A 25,565-nucleotide genomic window follows, 5' to 3' on the forward strand; every position below is an offset into this window, starting at 1 on the left:
GATGCACATTCCAAGGGTAATTTTTTATTAATCTGTTCCTTCTCATTCACCACTGATGGGGGAGCTCTTCAAGAATAAATATTTATTTTGAACTAAAGAAAAATAGATAATTACCTCAGCTAAGCAGTTAGACTGAAAATGGTGCTTCATACCACTAGCATTATAATTAGTATATACCCTACATTGTACAAGATGTACAGTATGGATCCACCAATTATGGATCACTAATTGCTCACACAGCAAGGGCTCAATCTAGAATTCATTACTGCACTTGGGAGGCTTACATTTTGAAGTTCAATATAAATTATTTTGAAAGCACCTTTTACGGGATAATTTTATACTTTTGACAATCAGACTTTGCAGACTGTGAACACTGATCTTTTATCTTTAACTTTACACCATCAAGAAGAAGAATACTTGCACCAGTTTTTTTTCTATTATTGAGCAAACATTGGGGGTATTGAAAAGCTTGGAAAGTTTCACATGGCTCTAAAATCAAAAGCAGGCAAATCTTGTAAAAGACATTTTCCAAACCTGTTTTAAAAGGTGCATAATGTTTAGGATAAAACAAAATACATCATTTTTAATTCTGAAGAAGAGTAATAAAGATACATGTTTTATGCATAAGCAAACTACATAAAGAAAAAAAGATTATGGTAGTTTTATTTTTTATATTCTCTATATTTTGATTGGTTAGTTGGTCAAATTTCATTGCACAAAGCAACAAGGTTATCTGCACCAAAAAAATCAGTAAAAGAGCAAACCATGAGTTAGGAAAAAAAGGAATTGTTTCATTTCCTTTATAAAGCAAAATAATACCTTGAAAAATGTAAATGTTAAAAAACAAAAACATAGCAACAAGTATACAGTAGATAAAATGAAAAGAGATAAAAATGTTACACGTTAAATACAGGATTTGTGATTTTTTGTTCTTATTTAAATCTCAGAAAAAGGTAATGGCACCAAAGCAGGCAGTTATAGCTGTGGTGTCAGCAAGTTCATTCCTCCAAATGCTGTCATGGCCCAGTATCCATAAAAACTGGATACAAACAGACAACAAAGAAAATTGGGCTAGGTGATTAAAAATAAAGTAAAACAGGGTAAGAAGTCACGTAAAATGATTCCTGGGCTTGTGGACACCTAGAAAAGTCTGCGTAAAAAGTACAATCAATGCATTAGTTAGCTGCTACATGATCCAAGGTAAGAGAGATGGCATACAGCTCAGAAGTGAACACAGAAATTGAAATGGGGTGTCTGGGTGCAACTACCAAACCACAACAAACCATGGCAGAGCCCACAAGGGCACCTGACTTCAAACCATCTTTACAGATATCTAAAGAGGGATGGTTCAAGAGATGTTCAGTTAAAAGAAGGTGAAACTTTCAGTTTGGAGCATCCACCTTATTCAGCTGGCTCAGAGAAAGATCACACATGGGAATAGTAACGTGCCATGAAGAAATAGGCCAAACACTAGAATCGAAAATCTTATCCAGCATCAGACCCAAGTTAGTCATGTGCCAGGATACAGAGGCCAGAAGGTGGAATAATGGACTGTCTTTTGCTGAATATAACAGCCCATTGTAATGGAAAACACAATCCCACTGCAGCAAGGAACATAGTTAGCAGTGGACTGAAAAGAGAGTTGCAAAAGTCAAACATGGAGAAGTGGTTCATGGGACTCAGTGTAAAAACTCTGGTCTGACAAAGTATGTAGATCCTTCAGCTTGAGTATTAATGGCAAAGAAAGCTGAGGAAGAGGCAGAAGAGCTGGAAAAACTCTCCTCAAAGGTGTTAGCAAAGTCCAAAACATTGTCAGCTTCCCAGCTATTTGAGAGCAAGATCAAAAGGACATATAGCCCACAGAACTTTGGGGCTTGTGGAACTACATATGCTGGGGGTGAACTTCATCCAAGAGTCCCTCGCTTTGACACCTGATCTCACCAAAAATGGGCATGGGCCTGCTGATAAACAAAGTGGTTAGAAATTGAGGAATACTGTTGGAAGGTCTCCCAAGCTCATTTTTCTTTAGCATTCTGTGCCTCCTGGCAGACAGGACTCCACCATAGATGAAGATACTGTGAAAATTGTGTCAAGGTCACAGGAATAGAACAAGCAGCCCTCTGGATTACACAGTCAATCACTGCTCCAATGCAGTCATCAATAGATGATGGCAGTATCAAGTTGCAAGAGAATTTTGGTTGGTTGGTTTGATGTTTTATGGAGCAAAGCAACTATGCTATCTGTGCCACAGAAAGTTTTGAAAGAGGTCCAGTCGGCTTGGTCCAACTTCTACTTGACACGCAGGTTGGTGGCATTGACTATGGTCAGTTTCCCACAAGATGATGGAAAATGATCTTCATGTGGGACACTCTCCATACTTAAAGAAAAAAAAAGAGAAAAGAGTGGATAGGTAGACAGATCTATAGCAGTAAAATAATGATAGGGTGATTTCAAGTAAGTAAGTAAATGAACCATCACTGAATAGAGAGAGATTACAATTTAAGAGCATACACTCTAGAGAATTATACTTTCCATCAATTCTGGCACTGCCCCAGAGGGGCTATGTACATTAAATCACCCAAGAGGAGAATGGTAAATGGCAACTGATCTAAAAGAACATTAATATCCAACCGATTATAAGTCTCTCCTGGAGACATCTACATGAAACAGTGTTGGTATGACCCAAAGAGAGATGAATTACCACAGCTTCGAATGGAGTGGCTGGTGGCACAAATGTAAAAGGCATGCTGGGCAGTCAGCAAAGCCTTGCAAACATAAGTTCAACTATCATACAACCTGTCTTTCATGTAATGGGAAAATTGCCAAGGATAATGGCATCATCAGGATGGAGGAAAGTTTTCTCTAAGGAGAAACAGACTGAATGATATGAATCAATTACAGCTTTAATGTTGTCCAAGTTGGAACACAAGCTTTGACAATTCCACTGTATCAGTGTGGCTATTGTCATTTAGTAGAGAATGAGGGTGGAGAGCCCTTTGGTATGTTGCTCACAACCACTCTGCTGCTTCTCTTTTGAAGACAGAGGCTTATCAACTTCTATGGATTCTGCCCGAGGTTGAGTGGATAAATCCCTTTCAGAAAATGGTGAGTCCAGTAACTGTGTAATGGTTTTGCACCTTGGAAATGATGGAGAAAGACCTGATACAGTGATTGAGACAGGAGTTGATGTAGATCTATCAACACCTTTTTTTCACAGAAGGCAACAAACTAAAGATAATAGGGTAAAAGACTTCAGGAGGCAAAGAATTGGTTGGTTGGTTGATTTGGTGTTTTATGGCACAAGGTGGTTAGGTTATCTGCACCAAACATCCAGTACAAAGTTAAAATTAAAGTAAATTTAGTAAAATTCACAAAAGTAAATCAAAGTAAAACAAAATAAAGTTTAAAAAAACAAAAACAACATAAAACCAATGGTTACATCTAGTCTACAATGTCAAAAGAAAATCTACAGTAATACAAGTTTTAAAGGACTTTCTGTAGCATAATTGTAATTATTATAACTCGCCAGTAAGACTAGCAGGTAAGTACAAAAACCACCGTCAGTCACCTGAAGATGGCCTTTCCAGTCCTGGTTCCGAGTTATTTGACATTATGGCCATTTTCAAAAAGTAAACTGAACTGGGGAAGCCCCAGTGCAGAGCCAAAGTCCTCAATGATGAATGTGGTCCACCATCATGAAGGCTGAGGACCTGGCAGAGCCATAGACCAGTGATCCATAGTCGCACTTCGATCGAATAAGAGCATGATACATCTTTAGCATAAATATCGATCCGCTCCCCAAGTGGTGGAAGAGAGGACACAGAGGATGTTCAGTGCTCTTGTACATTTGACACATAGCTGCTTGATGTGTGGTATAAACATCAGCTTACAGTCAAAGATAAGTTCCAAGAACTTTGTCTCAGGGACAACAGGTAACACAACCTTACTGAAATAGAGTTCAGGATCTGAGTGAATACCCCATTAGCAACAAAAGTGCATCCAAATAATTTTAGAGAGAGATAAGTTAAAGACATTTGCTGTAGTCCACTTCAGTAAATGACTGAAGGCAATCTGTAGCTGCCTCTCAATATAGCTCATGTTCAACGACTGACATGAGATGTGAAAGTGGTCAACATAAGCCTGTTTGGAACAGAAGGAGGGAGTTGTTCAGTGATGACATTAATCTTTATACTGAAAAGTGTGACACTCAAAACACAGCCCTAAGGGACTCCAAGTTCCTGTAGAAAAGAACAGGAAAGTGTCGAACCTATGAAAAGTATCCCAGGTCCATTTTTGAGACTTCCATACCATGTGGCAGTCAGGATTCCACAACGGACAAGGATATCACAGGAAACGTGTTAAGGTTTCAGGAATACATTGAGCAGCTGCATGTATAATACTGTCAGTTACAGCTGCCACAAAGCCATCTATTGATGGCTTACAGACAATGGCAGGATCAAGTTCTGCAAGAGCAGTGAAAGAGGGCCAGTTTGCTTGATCCAGCTTTCACCAGGGCACAAGGAATTGGTGGCATTGACCACGGCCACTCTCTCTCAAAATTATAGGACAATAATCACTGCCTTGCAGATTATTGTCAACCCTCCATGAAAAATGGGAAAATAGTGAAGGGGAACAAACTGAGTTTCAATAGCAGTAGAGGACTGACCAGGTGCATGAAAATAAGTAGAAAAACCATTATTGAAAAGAGAAAGGTTGTGATCAGAGAGTATATGCTCTACAGAGTGACCCCTCCTATCAATATCTGTACTTCCCCAGAGGGGATGATGTCCATTAATGTCCCCCAGGAGTAAACAGGGATACATCAACTGTTCAATGAGAGCATCAAGGTCTGATTGATCATAGGTCTCTCCAGGCAACAGGTAGAGAGAACAAACAGTGATAGTATGACCCAAGGAAACACGGATGGCTACAGCATCCAAAGGTGTGTTGAGTAGCAAAGACAAAGCGGGCATATGCCTGTCAACCAACTATGCTCTTGTTCATCCTACAGCCTGTCATTTCTGTACAAAGAAAACTGCCAAAAGATGTCTGTATCAGCAGGTTTCAGAAATGTTTCCTGTAAGGAAAGACGTACAGGATGGCAGGAAGCAATTAGTGTTTAAGTCATCCAGATCAGACATAAACCTCGACAGTTCTATTGTATCAGGGTAGCCATTTTTATTTATGTGTAGGTGAATTTGGTGAAAAACCCTTCTGTTTATGACCACATCTTTTTTCTTTACTGTCTTTATTCAAGGGAGGTCCCTCAACCTCCATGGATCCTGCCCTGGATCAAATTGGCAGGTCTTTGCTGTTGGAAGATGATTCCAGTGACTGAGAACATGAATGAATGATTGTTTTGTATCTAGGGGTGGGAGAAGAAGATGTATCCAAGAATATGCCTGTACCTGGAAACAAAGGAAGTGGATCTTGGAATTTGTTGGAATGTATGTTAGGGACAGAGATGGGTGTTAAAGTTGATTCATCAACTTTTTTAACCATGGAGGTCAAAAGACTTTTCGTTTGTTTTGAAAATGATTCTTTTTGAGGCACAAAGAGATCTGTTTGCACTCCCACTGTAGTAGTGGAATGAAGTACGCAGCATATGTCTGAGATGAAGTGGTGGACAGCAACTTTCAAACCTCAGGGTAAGTAATGTTATGAATCATTTTCAAACATTGCACCTCTTTCTCTTCCAACCATTTAGGGCAAGAACGAAAGTAGGACAGGCGAGAGCCATTGCAACTGACGTAATAAGAGTCCATTTCACACTTGCAGGCACCTTGGTCCTTGCCACCGCAATGAGCAAATGTCAAAGAACCTCGACACAATGCCTTTGAGTGACCAAACCGCTGACACTGGAAACATCGGAGAGGATTTGGAATGTATGGCCGTACCCTGTAATTAAGATAACCTGCCTTGATGGTGGCAAGTGGACATGGTGATGTAAGTGTCAGAATGAGGACATTGGTCAGCATCGTAATTCCATCTTTGCGAGTGGAGATACGCCTCACTACAGAAACTCCTTGAGTGGAGAAACCAGTGAGAATCTCTGACTTGAGGATGTTCTTCAAATACCTCTCAACAATAACTCCTTGTGATGAATTCAAAGTAGCATGAGGTGTAACTTCAATAGTTATATCCCCAGTGCCCTTTGAATGCAAGAGGAGTTCACTGTGTTGAGATGTAGATGTTTCCACCAATATGTCCCCAGATCGAAACTTCTTTACTGACTTTGGAGAGCCAGCAGGTCCCTCTAGTCCCATCTGAATGAAAAAGGGAGACATTTGCCCTAAAGGTTTGTCTGAAAGAGAATGTAGGATAAGAAAATGAGGTTCTACAGGTGTTATGAATGTTAAAGATTGCTGCTCAGAATTTTCAACAAGTGGTTGTTTACCTATGGACTGTTTTTTCACTATTTAAGTTTTTATTTTGAGGATCCATAATAAAAAAGGAATATTGCCCACTGACCCCAGCCACCATGGAGTCCTATGAGGGTATGCACTACAATGTCTAACAAGGACACTGCAGCAGGGTTTCGTGAGTACTATACCCAAACACCATCATCAGATAAAATGTCCACAACACTTGTTGAGAACATCCAACACTGGTACTTGGTTGACACTAGCCCAAGTGGACCAGCCAACTAACCCAAGGTAGGCCACTACAAAGCTGCTCATCTACAGGAATTCAAAGCCATAGTGGTGGGTTAGGGTTGGACCCCTCAACCACCAGGATCCTCTCCTCCCCTTCACAGCAAATACATGGATGAATGGATGTTCAGATCCCAGAGGAGATAAACTGAAAGAACAGAACCTTCCCTGGAAGGTCCCCTACCACATACAAGAATCCACACCAAGGGGAAGACAAAGAAAGGTCAGCCTGCACACCCACTAAGGTAGCAGAACAGAGGGGCAACAGCATGTCTTTGACAGCATGAAAGACAAAAGTTTCTGCATCTCAGGATAGGATATGTTATTAACAGTCCTACTGCTCTGTAACTCTTTTCTCTCAATCCATTTCGGACAAAAACAGAAATAGGAAGGGTGGGAGCCATCACAGTTGATGCAGCGAGTCTTTTGCTCACATAAATCTGCCTCATGGTCTTTGCTACTACAACAGGCACAACATTAGCAGCCAAGACAAGAGGTCTTGGAGTGACAAAATCAGTAGCATTGTAAACTCCAGAGAAGACTAGGGATACAGGGTTGAAATTTACAGTGTAAGTAACCTGCCTAAACAGATGTAGAAGGACATGGAGAAGTGAACGTTAAAATGAGAGTGGAGATATATTACACAGCCAAAAGTCCTTGATTGAAGAGACTAATGAGAATCTCTGACTTAATGTTACAAAGATTTTTCTCAGTAACAACTCCTCAAGATGTATTCAGGGTAACATGGGGAATAACCTAAACAGACAAAGCCCTAAATGTTTTGGACTCCAAGGAAATTGATATGTTCTGATTTTAAAGTTTCAATTAGAATATCTACAGACCTTAATTCATAGATATTGTTTTGGAAGCCAAAGAGTCCTTTCAATCCTTTCTGAATAAAAAAAGTGACATCTGCCCTAGGGACTTTTCAGATAGTGAGTGTAAAATTAAAAATTGAGGTAGATTACCAATTATAGTTTGGGAATGAATACTAGAGTCCTTCTAATGTGGTAGTTTACCTTAGCAGTGAGTGGGTGAAAGGTGTAAAAAGTCATGAGAGAAAGAGAAAAGTTTGTTGTTCTCTGACACACACACACACCATGGAATCCTATGAGGGGATTCATTACAGACCTAAATGCAAAAGGCTCTCCAGCAACATCAGGGCTTTGTGAACACTATACCCAAACACCAGCATTGGACAAACACCTGTTGAGAATATCCAATGCTGGTACTAAGTTCACTCTAGCCCTAGGAGAACAGCCAATTAATCTTGAGCAAGCCTCCTGTCTGTTGGAATTCAAGTAGTGTGTTTGGGTTAGACCCTCAACTATTATAATCCTCTCCTCAGCTTCAGTCCTCCTACCTCATACAGGCATTCACATTGAGTGCTTTACTTTGATAATATCTTAATCTATACTTATTTTCAAGTTAAAAGTAAATATACAAGTTTATCACTGCACAGTTCCATTCAGCACAATAAATGTGCATTGGCAGCTGTTTGAAAAATTAAACATAGTAATTCCTCACAGACTTGTGCAGTCAACTCCAGTTATAGGTGATAAGGATTATTGCAATCTCATTTAAATCATGTCAGTTATAACGTGGTGTAAATAACAAGTTTTTATATGTATATTACCCTAAGTTATTTCCTGTTGAAAATGTAAATAAATCCAGTGAACCTAACAGATGAGTGGCTAATAGTTACAAGTTACTTACCTGTAATGTCTGCATAGCAGCACAGATTTGTCTATCTCTAACTTCTTCATAGAATGTAAGGGTATGGCCATAGGTTCGAGTTCCATCTTCTCGAGTAATGATGAACGAATGAAACAATGGGCCATGAGTATGTTTCTGTGTTCTAAAAGACAATCCACGAGGATGACACAGCTAATAAAAAATAGATTATGGATTACTTATATGTTATTGTCAAAGAACATTAAAAATATTTATAGGTACTGTAATTCAAGATCTAACCAAATAGTGTTATCTGTGAGTGGTGCACTTATCATTTTTTAAATTTCACCATTTTCTATTATGTACTTTTTTTCAAATATTATCTTTTCATTTGGACCAGAAATGAAATCTTAATTACAACAGCATCCAGTTTCTAAACATGTAAATAAATCTGCCTTACCATTCCCACAGCTTTTTCATCAAAAGGATTCCAAGGCACATTGTCTGGATAGTGTGCCAAAACTTTGGATCGATAGGGTCTGTCCAATGGAGTACAATGCAGCTTATCCCCTAAATTTAAGAAAATCTTTACCAATACAAATATTATTCTCAGTAACACACAACTTTAATACTTATATAAAATTTTGTGTGCATTAAGTTCTAAAATGCAATTGTCTTAAATTATGCATGCAGATTTATGTATACTAAAGTGTACTTATATTAAGTCACCTGCCAAATATCTGTCTAATTTACAAAATGATCCAAGTTACTCATTATAGCTAGAAGTACCCAAAAGTTTACGTCCCTGTGAATATCATTAACATGAAGAACCAAAGGATTAAATACTAATTTCTGAGGCATTCCATTAATAATAAGGGTCTTGTTTTACAAGACTCCATAAATAAAAACCTTTTGTTTTCTCCTATCAATATGATTTTCTTCGCTAATCCTGTATACCTTATGAAAAGCTTTTTGAGCAGGGTCATACCAATCAATGATGGTGCTCTATGCAACATATAACTTCTGTGCCCATCCTAAAAAAATGTGACTGGCATTGACTTATCTTTACCCCTATGGGTCAGCACTCTGTACAAGTGCACCTCTTACTTAAACTAACCTTAGTATATTTTTGAAAACATTTACGCCACTACCTAGCAAATAAGTAATATCCTCAAAAAGAATAACTTAGTACGGCATGATTTTTTCCTCAGTACATCTACATTGGCTTCATTTATTTATTTCAGTAAATTATTTTGTAAAGCTGCTTTCATCAGTCTCTTAGAATGTTTCATAAAAATAAGACTAACTTGTCTTTAACTTCTAGAGCAACTTTTATTCCTCTTTTAAAAACAGGAATATAAGCAACTCCCTATTTCTCAGACATGTCTAATGACATTCCACAAGTAGAAAAAAGGGCTTATATATATATCTGATCTTTGACCTCGTATAGCATCCTAAGGAAAACTCTGATCCTGGGACTTTAGTGGGAAATACTGGAATTGACTTAAATCATGTAAACATTAATACCTTGGAAGTAATTAAAAATATTACACAGTGAAAAACACCAGGATCAGACAAAGATTTCTTCAAGATGTTAAAGGACTTCAAAGAGTAAATAGAAAAAGACTCATTTCTAGATGATAATGGGCACATCACTAATAATTGCAGATTGGTGATTGTTACTTTGCTTTTCAAGATAGATGATAAAAATTGTCCCTGCATTTATAAGTCTATTAGCTTTACCTTAGTGGTGGGAAAAAGTTTTGATAGAAAATGCTTTGCAAGATCATTTAACAAAGTTCAAAATTTTTTTCGATGAGTGAACAAGGCTCTCTGGAAAAAATCTTGCCTTACTAATATTCTGATATTCTTTGAAAAGGTTACTGCTTATGTAGATAAGGCTACGAATGTGATTTGATAAATCTAGATTTTCAAACAGCATCTGACAAGATGCCACATGAGACTTGTTAGAAAAATGATCTTCACGTGTAAGGATAAGTCTGCTCACTGGAAAGAAAACTGGCTGTAAGAAAAAACGCATAGGGTTGTTACAAATGGAGTTCAGTCAAACTGGATTAATATCACAAGGGGGATATCACAGAGCTGTGTTAGGACTTTTACTCTTTACAATTTATAGCAATAACATAGCTAACTTACTTAAATTTACAGATAATATTAAGGTCTTCAGTGTTGCTGTGTCTGAGGATACTGTTGTTTTACAAAAGGATTTATATCATTTAACAAGTTGGTTCATTAAGTGGCTGATGGCTTCTAATTATAACATATGCAAAGTATTGCATGTGCAGTATGTGATATCAATTTGAATTGTACATGTATATTTTAATGGAAATAACCTTAACAGTGTGCACAGAATTAAGTTTGAATTATATTTTCTTTCACATGCAGGACACTATTAGCACAATCATCACATGACTTATCATATCATTACAGATACAAAATTTACATTAACGATAACTTTCAAGCTTCCTACTAAAGAGTTATCAGCATACCCGGGTTGAAATAGTTGTCTTATGAGAACAGGTCAAGATCTTTGAAATTTTCTTATACAAAAAAGATGTTAAGATGAATTTTATTCAGATGTTTGAACTTATGGGAACATACGTTATCAACGCATCATCTTTTTTCACAATTATTATATGAATGGTAGGACAGATATTAATTTTGGCAGAGAAGGAATAATCTTCAGTTTAAACATTTATTTCTGTAACAGGGTATTTAACCTTTAGAAATGGTCACCTTCAGATGTGGTGGAACCAATAAATTTAATAGAATTTAAGGAAAGGTTTAATAAACATTTGAATAATAAGGACTAGTATTAAGTTTCTTAATGGTTTAGTATGTAAACAAACATGTCTTGTTGTCTTTAAATTTTGTCTCATGACTTCAAAATATGATTTCTGAAAATTAAGAACCAAAATTTATTTTCCATTTATCTCATCATGTAACTAATTATAAACCTAATTACTCAACGATCAATCACCCATCACATGTTCTTACAATTCAATTTTTGAAACAATATTCCAGGGACATAGAATCCACTAAATCAATGTCTGAGACTACCCAATTTTAAGGTTGAACTTTTGTCAATTCCATACATACATAATAATCCAGGGATAGCGAGATTTTACTTGTACAAACTTTGTGCATGTGTGTGCAATCATTTTTTATTTGTTAAAATATTTACAGAGGTTAATTTTTTTTTCAAAGAATTAAATATTTACTGTTATGAAATTTCTGTGAGATTACAGTCTGTTTATTGACAACAGACTAATCCATGACCCAATTACAAACTAGAAAAAATACATCATCCAATTATTTTGTTTCATATTTACAAAGCTTTCTAACTTTCTGTTGAGATTATACTAATTACTTAATGCACAGTTTATTCATAAGAGATGACACAGTTATGTTTGGGCGAAATGATTCAAACCATCCCCTTGAGCTCTGTAGGTTTTGTTGTTTTTTTAACTCTGTGGTAAAGGGCAAAGTTTTCCGATTGTAATTGTCAGACTGAGATATATTAGTTTTATTAGCTTTAATTTCATCATACATGCAGACTAACTAACCTTCCAAGACATTTAAAATTTCTAATTATGTTATATTTTCAATACATCATTATAATGAAAAACAATAATTGAGCTACTAGAATTTCAGTTTAGGGTAATATATTTCTCATGCCTATTTATCTGGGACTAGTAAATTAAACAAAAACATTTGTAACCCTTATATCCAACTTAGTGTTAACATTAACTTTAAAATGAAATATCCTCTGGTTGGCTCTGTGACATTTTGGTGTAGAAAAGCATCCTAAATCACATCAAGAAATCTCTAACAAAACTTGACCTCATACAGTGCAAAACAATATGTCTAAAATTAAACTCTGGAAAATACTGCAAAAGTATTTTTAATAGTAACATCTTTGACTCATTACATAATCCCTCATTGATCTCACATCTCTCTTCAATATGGCCTATAACAATTGCCAAGTAGAAAATTTCTACTCGTGAAACCCATGATTGTACAGGGTGGCCCATAAGTTCCTACCCATCCATATGTTATTATGTTATATTCAATTACACATGTATTATAAATTTGTTCCTTTTTTTTCATAGAAATATGGCCAATGTAAGCCCATTTACACTTGAAGAGTGTATTGTGACAAGTAGGTGGGTACACAAGCACAAGAATACTGGTGACACACTGGATACAATAACTCTCAAATTTAGAGAATGATATATGGATGGGTAGGGACTTACGGGCCACCCTGTAGATTAAATAATCAACTTTTTGATACTATTTTTTCTTCAATCTAAACATGTCTATTCCTTACATACAGAGCCATCCAATTTCCTATTTTTAAAATGTCTATCACTATTAAGCAACTTAATGCCTGGTATTTCAAAATACATCTTATCATTAAAGTTCTACAAACCAAGTTTCAGTAAGATCCATTATACCAGACATCTAGTTCAACTGGTCCCAAACTCAGTTTTTGTTCCCAGTACTCCTAATACTCAAATAACAGCAGTTAAACTTGTGCTTAAATCTATTATCTTTAAATCTGGCACACCAATTTTTAACTTGTGCTCCAAATCTAATCCAATGTACATATTGCCCTAGCTCAAGATTATCAATCTATCCATTTATTTCCAATTTCATAAAATCCTTCACTATTTTGCAAATTTAGTTTAAACTATCTTTTATGAATATGAAGTTTTTGCAAAAACTTTATACTAACTAGCCTACTTAGAGTAATTTGTATGTAGCCTACAATTCACTGGTCTAACCAGACCACCTGTCACTCTAAGCATATCCTCGATTATCTTTCACTTAAGCCTTGGATCATCCAATATAGTTCATTCCTGCATCTAGCCCAACAGCCCACTTCCAGAAACATCACAAACATGTTTCTATCCCCAAACCTCTGAGGAAGTTCTTTACAGCTTAAAAACAGCTATTCTTATTTACAGTACTAAATATCATTCTCTTCTAAATGTACTTCAAAAGAGTGTCCTTTGGCACCAACAAATATCAACTGTCAAATGATCCAATGTTTTGTACTAAGCATCTTAAAAGTTATGTGCTCTTCACTAAAACCTTATCAGATTACATTACTTGACCTAAAGATGACCTAAGAAGGTCAAAATGTTGTTCTCTCCTTATCATTAAGTGTTAATACCCATACCAGCCATTCTGAGATACATTTTTATTTCAAGTGGATTTTTTACCATCAAGGACAAGAGTTCTCAGTTTCATATTTATTACAAACTGATACCTGAATATTAAATGAACCTGTGAACATAATAAAACTGCACTTTCATTTTCAGCTTCCCCTAAAGTAACCTCTACCCTAACTCTAACTCTGGTCTTGCTTCTTTGATTTCTGCTACAAATCTGCTATTTCTCTCATCTGTTAGGACAGTCTTTCTTAAATCTGTCTTTTACTTATCTTCAACTAAGCAAGCTCTACTAAGTTTACTGCACTTTTGTGAGCCTCTTGAGAATTGAAATCAAGACCAAAATTCTAAATCGTACATTAGTTTAAATATATACATTAATTAAGGTATAGGTATAAATTTATTTCTTCTGTGTCCTGAAACTTGTACACCTCACTTACATTCTGTTCAATCACTCATGCTTTTAACCCCTACTAATCAAAATACAATTATGGCCACTGCAATCAGTACTGTTGTAAGCTATACATTCAGTGTTTAATTTAGTAATTTGCTAGAGAAAACTGATAACTTGATAACGATGCTAGATTTAGAAAGTTTAATATTTTTCTTTTAGAATATGTAGAATGCTTGTAATAAAGAAACAAGGATGCATTATTAACACAAAAATCAGGGATGTATTTAGTTTGACTCAATCATTTAGCCATTAAATTTACAAGTGTTTGTATGTTAGTCACTGTACCCTTAACAAGTAAAGTAAGCCTACAACTGTGTACAACTAACTACCAGTGACAGTAGCCTATAAATTATAACAAACATTAAGGAAGAAATAAACTAACTTGTGAAATTAACTTGACCTTATTTGCACCTAATAATTTAATAGTAGTAGTAGAGGTAGAATATTCCAAATATCTAGTTTATGTAATTATTTACTCAGGTGTAACTTTTCATAGTTTTAACTACAGTTTATACTGCTCACAGTAATCCTATTAATATTATTACTATTTCTCAGTATTTAGTTTCTGTTATTATACTCACATACAACTAATTTATTTTTTTAACTGAGAGAAAAGCAAATTCGTTTAACACACTTTGTTTTTAAAGTTTTAAGTATAAAATGTACTAACATCAATTAAATATAGATAATCAATCGTGCCCATTAACTTAAAATTTTAAATTAAAATGATAAATTATATTTTTTTGCAGTCTTACCTGAAAGCTGGTCTGGTTCTAGCCCTGAAGTAATATCTAACCCACAAATAACAAAATAGTCTGCAAATCTTTTATCAAAACCTTTCGGACCCAGATTCATATTTCACATTAATATTAAACATGCAAAACTAATTTACATGTAAATCTTCATAATAAGTATAGTCTACAATTATTTAGAAACTCCACTTCTTCCACCATAAAGTTATTTAATTATACCTTTAAAAATTATACCCTAGCGTACATGATGCGCATCTTAACATATGATTTAACGCACAATGTTTGTGCACCTTGAAAATTCATAGCGCCATCGTACGGTAATTATTTTAATCTTTTTTTTAACGTTTCTCTTAAAACCTATAACAATTCGCAATGAGCAAATTTTATTTACTTGAAAAATTCAACATCTTGAACATAACAATAAACTGATAAAATGAATTGAGTGTCAGTGATATTAATATATTTTTTCTACCGTAAAAAAAGTGTTTAAAAGCCGGTAGAACAAAGTTTAGTGGTCGAACAATTCAAAGCTATCTACTTGTCTGCCGGCCTGGCCTGGCCAGGTGGTTAAGGCACTCGACTCGTAATTCGCGGGTTCGAATCCTCATCGCACCAAACATGCTCGCCCTTTTAGCAGTGGAGGCATTATAAGCGGCGGTCAATCCCACTATTCGTTGATAAAAGAAGTAGTCCAAGAGGTGGCGCTAGATGTTGATGACTAGCTGCTTTCCCTCTGATCTTACACTACTAAATTAGGGACAACTAATGCAGATAGCCCTCTTATAGCTTTACGCGAAAATCAAAACAAACCACTACTTCTCTGTAATTTGATTACAAATTTTCTAATTTCGCTTTTAAGATCTCTTTATCGCTATTTAAGGGGTAAACACGCCAAAATTATGTCTTATGATCATAGTTTAATGTTAACGAACTGCAAAATCTTTTCAAAAATGCCTTCTGACATTCTAATATCACCTATTAAATGTACGCATTAGCAAAAATGTATTTTGAAAAGTAATATTAGAGTGGGATACAAGACAGTTTTATGTCGTTGATACATTTCTTTGGGTTCAGTTTGGATGTTAAGAGTCGTTCAAATAAACAATTTAACTTCTTGCTATAACTTGGTGCATGATCATATTCACTTTTGCAGTAATGGTAGTTATGACTTCAATAATGGTGTCCCAACACAAATGGTCAATAGTATAATGGTCCAAGATTTCTTTCCCTCTCTGTGTTTGACTTAAAATAGTCTAGATTCACCTAAGTGAGGTATGTGCTGTAAGCAGTCTATATTACTATATATAATTTGCTTAATTTGTATTTAAAGGCAAGGCTGCCCCTTGCTAAGCAGATTAATTTAGATTCAATCTTTTTCGGTAACTTCAATACACACAGTAAACACGAGAACGTGTTTTGTATTATGTTTATTTTTGTGTTTTGTAATAAAGGTTGCTGTTTGTACTTCTTTATATATCGACCCTGTCTTTGCGATGAACTCAGTTAAAACACTTTTGCTCTGTATTGGTCGAACCTCCTGTTTTCTGTTTAGTAGACTATACTCATTTAGTCTGAGTAGTATCAGAGTGAGTATTCTGAAATTTGGCGTAGTCCACACTTAAATCCATATTTCTTTAATACTTTTGTGAGACCATAGTTATGAGAAAAAAGTTTATGTGACAAAGAAGGCTGGCATGTATCATTATAATGCTAATATGTTTTGGGTGTAGTATTGACATCTATTACTACATCTTTAATACTAATTTAGAGACAAGTTAAAAATTAGGGAGGCCATCTTTTACAAAAAACTTAGATAGAACGGTGCGGATTACAAATAGATAAAACAAGTAGTTGCCTAACAGCCATAACAACGCGAGAGACTCGCAAATCTAATATGTGGAAGGATAAGTACAGAGTTTCCACTTAATAAACAAAATCTTTATATTGTATCCCAAAATCATAGGTTACCTACAGGTACAATCAGCGGTTCCACAAAATACAAGAGTTCCGCATATTCTAATACTTAAATACATACAAACCACATAACTGCAGTCCGACTACATCATATTCCTTTATTCCATTATTATAACAGGTTTCATAATGACACAACGTAATAACAAGTCACTGCATTGTTTTAAATTAGGGAGCAAGACTAGGTGCAAACAGCTGCTAGTATTGTACTAGCGTTTCTTTGCTATAAAGGGTTCCATAACAAAGATTTAACGTCAAAAGACTTTCGTGGACTCGTAAAGGTTGAGAACCATTAACCTACGTTACTGACCATTCCCAATATATATATATATAAGCTCCCAACTCGTATACTACCATTGGACTAAAAATATGCGATAAAAATTACGTTTGCTAAATATGCTGGTTTTTTTTTACTTTACTTTCAACTGTATATTGTTGATTTAAAATGAAAGGTACGTAACGATAACATTATGATATACAGCATACTATTAACTGCTTTAGTGATTCAAAAATTTGTTTTAATGCCTTCGTTTCGTTATTCTTGTGATGTTTGTGTCCAAAGTTCTATATAAATGTCATAATCACACAACGAAGTATCTGGGTTGAAAAACGTGCGTATTCCGCCATAAGTACAAACTCGAACCTTATACTACTCACGACAACTCGTGAATACATGAACTAATTATGGAATAATATTAAATTAATATTTCGGGGAAGGGGGATAATAATATGAACATATTTTTCTTCTTTCTTAAGATTCGTAAGTTGTTTAGAATACAGTACTCTAACATATTCAAACAAATACTGATTCCACAAGTTACACACCACAAAATGTCCTTAGAGGTCTAATTTCTTGGTTGTTTAATGGTATCAATGATCACTAACTAATGTTTTAATCAAGAGGTTTACGAGTAGGAAGTACAGTGACATTAACTGATTAAAATGTTGGATAATGTTCAGTACCACAATGTTATTCTCCTTTGTAATCCTTCCCTAATCGGTAAGTGTTTGAGGATCTAGTCGTAACTTCATCATTATAAAGTTATATTGAGACTAATCCTTCTCACTGAGACGAATATGAAGACGATCACTGTAGCGTCTTACTACAAGCTTATCACACAATCTAACCTTGAACGTTGTGGGTCCAGCATGTTGAACAACCTAATCAGACAGTTTACTCTCCAAAGTTCTTCACGTAAACTGTATCTCTGATAGATAATGACCTGATTCTAGGATGGAGATCATGCAATTGATGTTGTTTAGACTGTTTTCTAGATATCTTAGACTCTTCTTTTGGGAACAATAAGTGCAAGTTACACCCAATTTTCTACTTTAGTAAAAGTTCTGCAGGTGATACTCCTGTACTGCTTTGAGGAATTGTCTGATATCTTGCTAGTAATTGATAAAGTTTGGTTTAAGAGCTCCACCTTCCATCTTCTTGGAACCGTTCGTGACCATCTTAACAATGTACTCAGTAAAACAATTAGTTTCAGGGTTGTACAGACTAGCAAGAGATATGTTTAATCTCATTGCTTTTCCAAAGCTTTGAAGTCTGAGCTGACGAAATTATTATTATTGTCTAATACCAGGGACATTGGAAATCCATGTGTAGCTCCATAAGTTTCTTAGTGTTTACAGACGATGATGTGCTTAAAACAATAGAAACAACAATCCAAATTGAATGAGTGTCAATCACAACCAGAATCATCTTGCCCATGAATGGTCCTAGATGATCAATATGCAAACGATCCCATTGGTTGGAAGGTCATTTTCACGTATGCAGTGGACTTTCAGGTGATGGTTTCCTTAGACATTGAACACTCGTCTACTATTGATTCGATGTTCTCATTCAAATATAACCATTAGACAATGATCTAATCACAGTTCTCATCCAGACAATTCCAGGGTGAGTATCACGTAAATCTTCCAACACAAATTGTTAATCTTGAGATGGTATAATCAAAGGACGTCCCCAGAGTATATATCCATCTAGCCTCAATATTTAGCTCATTTTTACTAGTGTATGACTTCAAACCTTGATTCATTCATTTCTTTCAGGATGCATCATATGTGAACTCATACTTTTCCAAGAGAGCTGGATCTTCTTGAGTCTATGTTTTGATCGTTCCATAGTGACAGTCAATTTAGTAGATACATAATCCATAAGGAATACAATGTCTCCATGAGTAGGTAGGGTAAAATCCCCGAGACTTTAAAGGTAATCCACTCATAGAAACCATATTTCCATGATCTTTATTAGATTTGAAGACAGTGTAATAATTATATGCCGGAACATAAATGTCCATCATTGAATATGTGGTGAAGCCATCTGAAGTACTGCTTTCTCTTCATTCAACAAAGTGAGTAGAGATTTATGATCAGGCACTTGGCTGAATCTTCTCCCATAGAGATATTGATGAAAGAGTATGATAGCATGCAAACGCAAACTAACGTGGCAGGGGTTTAGTTTAGAGAGAGAGAAATCAGAAGAATTCTCTCTCCAACTGGGGTGTTCAGGAACGTTGTGGTTCCTCTTCGTCCCCTTTCGTGGAAGGTTATTGAATTTAGCTGTTTTTTGTTTTTTTTTACTTTTTTTGGGTGAAGGAGTGAAGTTGGTCATAATTAATATTATTCGTGAACGAGGCAAAGGTAGCACCGGAGAAAACAGCCAGAACTCGTCCCGAAAGTCAGATGGCATAGTAAATGTGAACATAAACGACCCGATTCAGGGCATGGCAATAAAGTTGCCTTGGCTGGGATCTAAAGATCCAATGCCTAAGTTTTTGCTGTAAGGGGAAACGGGAGCGCCCCGAGAAAAAACCCATTTTCACAGGACAGGCGCCGAAAGTTTTATCTGTCCTGTGCCCGAGACCTGAAAAAGAAAATACATAACATTTACGCGAGTTTTTCCCTTTAAGTACTTTGTTGTGTGATTTGTGATTCCTGAAATATGTTGTATGGTGACATAAATTTGGTTGTTGCACTGGTTAATTTACAGAGTGATACAGTTAGTTTGTTTCTGTTCTGCTTTTAAATAGTATTTGTGTGGCATTTCTATTAGTCTGTTTCTTAGCGTTGGTAAGTTGCTGATTTGATGTATATAATTTACTGGAGTGAATGATGGTAGACTGAATGCAGATCTTAGTATTTTGTTTTGTTGAACTTGGATTTTCTGGAGTGTGTTATTTGACATATTATATGTGACTTGACATCCATACTCTATTAGTGGACGGATATAAGCCTTGTATATTTGGATAATGGTTTTTGGTGAGCATTTTGAGTGTTTGCTGGTTAGAGTCATTAAGTGTGAAATGCGTTTTCTCATTGATGAGTATATGCTGTTAACATGTTTTTTCCATGCTAGTTTTGTGTCGAAAGTGATACCAAGGAATGTGATGTGTTTGCTCATGTTAATGGGCGTATTTCCGAGTGATAATTTTACTTTTTCTAGAGTTTTTCTTTGTCTTTTTAGTTTCCTGTAGAAGGTGATTGCTTGTGTTTTGGTTGGATTTAAAACTACTCTCCACTTGTTACTCCAGGTCGAGACGTTGTTAAGTGATTCTTGCGCACGAGACATGGCTATTACTGGGTTTCTGGAGGTGCTCCAGATAGCGATGTCGTCTGCGTATTGTGAATTATGAGTGTATGTTAAATTGGGGAAAGGTATGTCGCTGACGAAAATAATATACAATAGTGGAGAAAGAACTGATCCTTGGGGCACTCCTGCAGTTATATTGAACGATTTAGATATAGTTTTATTGACTTTTACTTGTGCTGTTCTATCTGTCAGGAAGTTTGATATCCATTTAACTATAGTAGGGTTTATTTTTAGATGAGTTAGTTTGTACTTGATGGCATTGTGCCATACGCTGTCAAATGCTTTTTTAACGTCTAGAAATACACCAATGGTTACTTGGTTGTTATTAAAAGCTTTGTAGACTGATTCGGTGAGTCGTGTGAGGTGATCTGTTGTTTGCCTGTTTTCTGGAGGCATTTTGGGATTCTGGAAGGATATTATTTATTTCACAAAACTGAAGAAGACGGTTGGAGATAACCCTCTCCATCAGTTTGCCAAGGCGGCTTAACAGACTGATGGAACAAAAATTATCTGGATTGGTCCTGTTAATTTGTTTCTTTGGAATCGTGATTATGATGGCTTTTTTCCAAGTGTCGTGGTAATACCCAGTTGTTAGTGAAATGTTTATGATATTTGTGAGGTGTTGTAATAGGAGAGTAGAGCTTTTTTTCAGAATAATGTTTGGTATTTGGTCTTGTCCGGGGGAAGTGTTTTTCAAGTTTTTAATATTAACTTTTAGTTCAGTGATGGTAATTTTCCTGTTGATTGAATTTGAGTATGTTTCCAGTGTCTCGCCAGGGAATTGTGATAGCAAGCACTACAGCAAGTGCTTTATATACAATCATAAATAATTCACTTCAGCAGATGACAGTGTTCTGAACGTAAATCCGATTGAATATTCTTTAAAATCATTCATCACCTGGGATGGAAACAATCCAACACCATAAGGTGAGGCATCGCATGCAAATACTAATTACTTGGATGTATTGAAATGATTAAAAACAAGTGACGAACTCAACAGTTTCATGGATGTTTGGAATCATTATCTTGAGCCTTTCTCCATTAGTAAACGATACTTTTCTTAGTAAGATGATCTAAAGGAACCAAAATAGACGAGAGGTTTTAAAAAACTTTCTATAATAGTTAAATAAAACAAGTACAAACGTAACTTAGAACAGGTGTAGGAACAAAAGTCTCCCTAATGGCTCTCACTATATTTTCCAGTTGATGAAGTCCAGCAACATCAAACTTGTGCCATACGTAAAATGCAGATGCATCATTAAATGTACATTTCTTCTTCTTGAAACTGATGCCAGTGTTACACAAACGCTGAATAACCAATTTCAGAATTTTCAAATGTTCATCAGCAGAATGTCCCACTACCAGAATATCATCCAAGTAACAACAGATATATCACTCAGTATATTATCCATTAATCTTCAAATGTTCATCAGCAGAATGTCCCACTACCAAAATATCATCCAAGTAACAACAGATATATCACTCAGTATATTATCCATTAATCTTCAAATGTTCATCAGCAGAATGTCCCACTACCAGAATATCATCCAAGTAACAACAGATATATCACTCGGTATATTATCCATTAATCTTCAAATGTTCATCAGCAGAATGTCCCACTACCAGAATATCATCCAAGTAACAACAGATATATCACTCAGTATATTATCCATTCATCTTCAAATGTTCATCAGCAGAATGTCCCACTACCAGAATATCATCCAAGTAACAACAGATATATCACTCAGTATATTATCCATTAATCTTCAAATGTTCATCAGCAGAATGTCCCACTACCAGAATATCATCCAAGTAACAACAGATATATCACTCAGTATATTATCCATTCATCTTCAAATGTTCATCAGCAGAATGTCCCACTACCAGAATATCATCCAAGTAACAACAGATATATCACTCAGTATATTATCCATTAATCTTCAAATGTTCATCAGCAGAATGTCTCACTACCAGAATATCATCCAAGTAACAACAGATATATCACTCAGTATATTATCCATTCATCTTCAAATGTTCATCAGCAGAATGTCCCACTACCAGAATATCATCCAAGTAACAACAGATATATCACTCGGCATATTATCCATTCATCTTCAAATGTTCATCAGCAGAATGTCCCACTACCAGAATATCATCCAAGTAACAACAGATATATCACTCAGTATATTATCCATTCATCTTCAAATGTTCATCAGCAGAATGTCCCACTACCAGAATATCATCCAAGTAACAACAGATATATCACTCAGTATATTATCCATTAATCTTCAAATGTTCATCAGCAGAATGTCCCACTACCAGAATATCATCCAAGTAACAACAGATATATCACTCAGTATATTATCCATTCATCTTCAAATGTTCATCAGCAGAATGTCTCACTACCAGAATATCATCCAAGTAACAACAGATATATCACTCAGTATATTATCCATTCATCTCTGGAAAATGACAAGTATTTAAGAGATCCCAAATGGGAGAATAGTATACTAGTACAGACCTTGGCTGGTGTTTATTGTTGTAAACTTCCTTGATGATTCATCCAGAACTACTTGCAGATGAGCATTGTTCAGATCTATTTTTGTGGCTTTTACCTCCAGCGAGTAAAAAATATAGGTCTTCAACTTTTTGTATGAGATATATCAGTCTTAGGTACAGTACTGATGGATGGATGAAATCTCCATATATCCTTGCTTAATTTCCATCATGCTTAAGGACTGATAAGAAGGGTGCTGTCCACTTAGAGTGACATACTTTCTCAGGTACGTCTTCAGATTCCAGTTTCAAAAGTTACAATGTAACTTTGTCACGTTAGGCATAAGTCTTGGCTTCAAAAACGTTGAATGGTATCAGGAGATACATGTAGCTGAGCCTGAGTATCTCGAACGCAACCAAATTCATCCTTGGAGGCATTTGAAAAATTACGTAACAGATTCTCTAAGTCTTAAGATTTGATACTCTCAGAAGTTAACTTCGTTTAGGTTTGTTGAATCTCAGACCAGTTTAACTGGATTTGTACATCCAATTTCTTCTAAAACACACTTGTTTCAATACCAGACACAACTAATTGTAGGAAAAAGTAGCTTCAGCTTCACCTTTTATAGGTATACCTTGTCCTGTGTACATTGATAAGACGTCCTGTAACGGAATGGGAGTTGGTTAGAGCTGGTCGTACTTCTACAAATGAATGAAAGTTACCTCACTAGGATAATTTCAGTTAAAGTTCCACTGTACAAGGAACAGATATAATAACTCTCTGGGCTTGATACAGAACATAGGCTGATTAAGGACCATTTGGCGAAGATATGGTGATGTTTTCATCCAGATGATAAACTGTTTGACCAAATTTCTTCACAGGTTGAGCTGGTTTCCGAGATTCTTTGTTCTCACTAGCACAACAAATACGAGTAACGTGACCTTGTTTCTTGCAGTAATGGCATATGGTATTTTTGTGTGGACATGTAGAAGGGTTATGATTACCATTACAGCAAGAGCAAGATTGTTGTTGTTGTTGAACTTGTTTCTCTTGCTTAGTCTTATTTCTTCGGCTTATGTTGCATACAATGTACAATAGATATAGTTGACTTTGTGTCACTGCTAGTACTGCAAACGTGGATATTCTGAGTGCAGCATCAACAGTCTGAGCTGTACTAATTGCTTTAGCATACGTATAGTGAGCTTCCTGACTGTGAGTCTGTTCATTATGTGTGTATCACTCAAGCCCACAAACAAACGATTTCGAAGAATAATTTCCAATACATCCCCAAACTTAGAATCCTTTGCAATAGGTTTCAACTGAGTAACATAGTATGATACTTTCTGCCCCGGTTTTTGAACACAAGAGTTAAATGAATATATTCTTAAACAGGATGATGGTTTACGACTCTAATGTCCTTTCAGGGTTTTTACAATGTCAACATATGAAGTTGCTCCTTAATTTATGACAGTTCCTTTCAACGTGCAGAAAGAATGCTCCATACAAAATTGAACAGCTCATTGGTAACGTCACTTTTCTAGGAATTCACTGGATTACTGCAGTTCATACAATTAATGAGCGGAAATCCAGTGAATGTGTTTAAGACAACAAAGAATAAAATTACGCACCAAACCCGTTCCACAAGTAATCTTAATCTGTAACTCGATAGTTAATCTTCGTCGCCAATTATGTGATGTTTATGTAATTCAAATAACTATTACAATCACACAATAAAACATTTGAGTTGAAAGACGTCTATATTCCCCATAAGTACAAACTAAAACCTACTACTTGCTACATCTCGTGTAAACGTACCGCTGTTTCATTGGGAGACAAATCTGTAATAGACGTTAAACAGCTTAAAAGACATGTGAAAAACATCTGCAGTTAACGTGATTTTTATCATAACATTTAGGCCTATTGGTTTGTAATGTTTTGCCAGCTTTAGGCATTTCAGTTGCAACTTACATATAAGACACAGCACCACTTCTTGAAATAAGTATGACCTAGATTTAAGAGGTCATGATACAAAACCAGTTATGTTACTGTTGTCTAAGCTAGAAGATTAGTACAGGTACTAAGTTACTACAAACTTTAAAAGTTGCTAATTACACACAGAATATCTGCACAAAAAATTCAGAAATTTACCCAAATGTACCTAATAAATATATATCCTTCCTAATTACGTATGGATGATATTAGCAATCATCTCACCTGCGATGCATATGTATAAAAATAAAATGTTGGAACTAACAACTGACCATTTAAGGTAGGTCACCAGATGTTCCAGTGCATTACTAACTGAACATTTTCAAGTTCTTCAGCTTTATTCTCAAGAAATTGTCCTTTCTCGGAAATCCTTACTGGGATCAGGCAACACACACACTCACCTGTGTTTGTTTCGCTGGTATTTCAGTGAATTACTGTTTCTTAATTCAGATATCGTCAGTGTAAAACGTAAAATAATCATATTCTTGGAATATCTTATTTCTGGTATTCATTGCGTGCACCATTCGCTATATGAAGTTGTTTCTAGATTTATTCCTGACAGCACTTTAACGAAGTTGGTTTAGGATTTTAATCAATATTTATTTTCAGTGGATTGCAGACATTGGATATTTTTCCGGTAACAATTATGACTAAAGTAACTTCTAGTATCGGAAAAGAAACTCAATGATCAAATCTTATTCGGAAAATGGGCTTTCCTTTATCAGGGAAAAAGGGCAAATTACCGTTATAAGTCCTAAAATATTGATCTTGCGTCCTTC

General features: G+C 35.6%; 1 protein-coding gene across 4 annotated transcripts in view; it reads right to left on the reverse strand.

Annotated features, from left to right (window-relative positions):
- The window catches only part of LOC143232529 (DENN domain-containing protein 5A-like), an 81,198-nt gene extending 66,176 nt beyond the window's left edge, over window positions 1-15,022 (reverse strand). For all 4 annotated transcript variants that reach the window (XM_076468103.1, XM_076468100.1, XM_076468102.1 and 1 more), the window contains exons 1-3: window positions 14,735-15,022; window positions 8,788-8,897; window positions 8,370-8,540 (exon numbers count right to left, since the gene is read on the reverse strand). In XM_076468103.1, the coding sequence (XP_076324218.1) occupies window positions 8,370-8,540; window positions 8,788-8,897; window positions 14,735-14,834 (381 nt within the window). In that variant the 5' untranslated portion in view covers window positions 14,835-15,022. The remainder of the gene's footprint in view (window positions 1-8,369; window positions 8,541-8,787; window positions 8,898-14,734) is intronic.
- Between the last annotated feature and the right edge of the window lie 10,543 nt (window positions 15,023-25,565).

Source organism: Tachypleus tridentatus, chromosome 11 (assembly GCF_004210375.1).
Source record: "Tachypleus tridentatus isolate NWPU-2018 chromosome 11, ASM421037v1, whole genome shotgun sequence".
Classification (NCBI taxonomy): domain Eukaryota; kingdom Metazoa; phylum Arthropoda; class Merostomata; order Xiphosura; family Limulidae; genus Tachypleus; species Tachypleus tridentatus.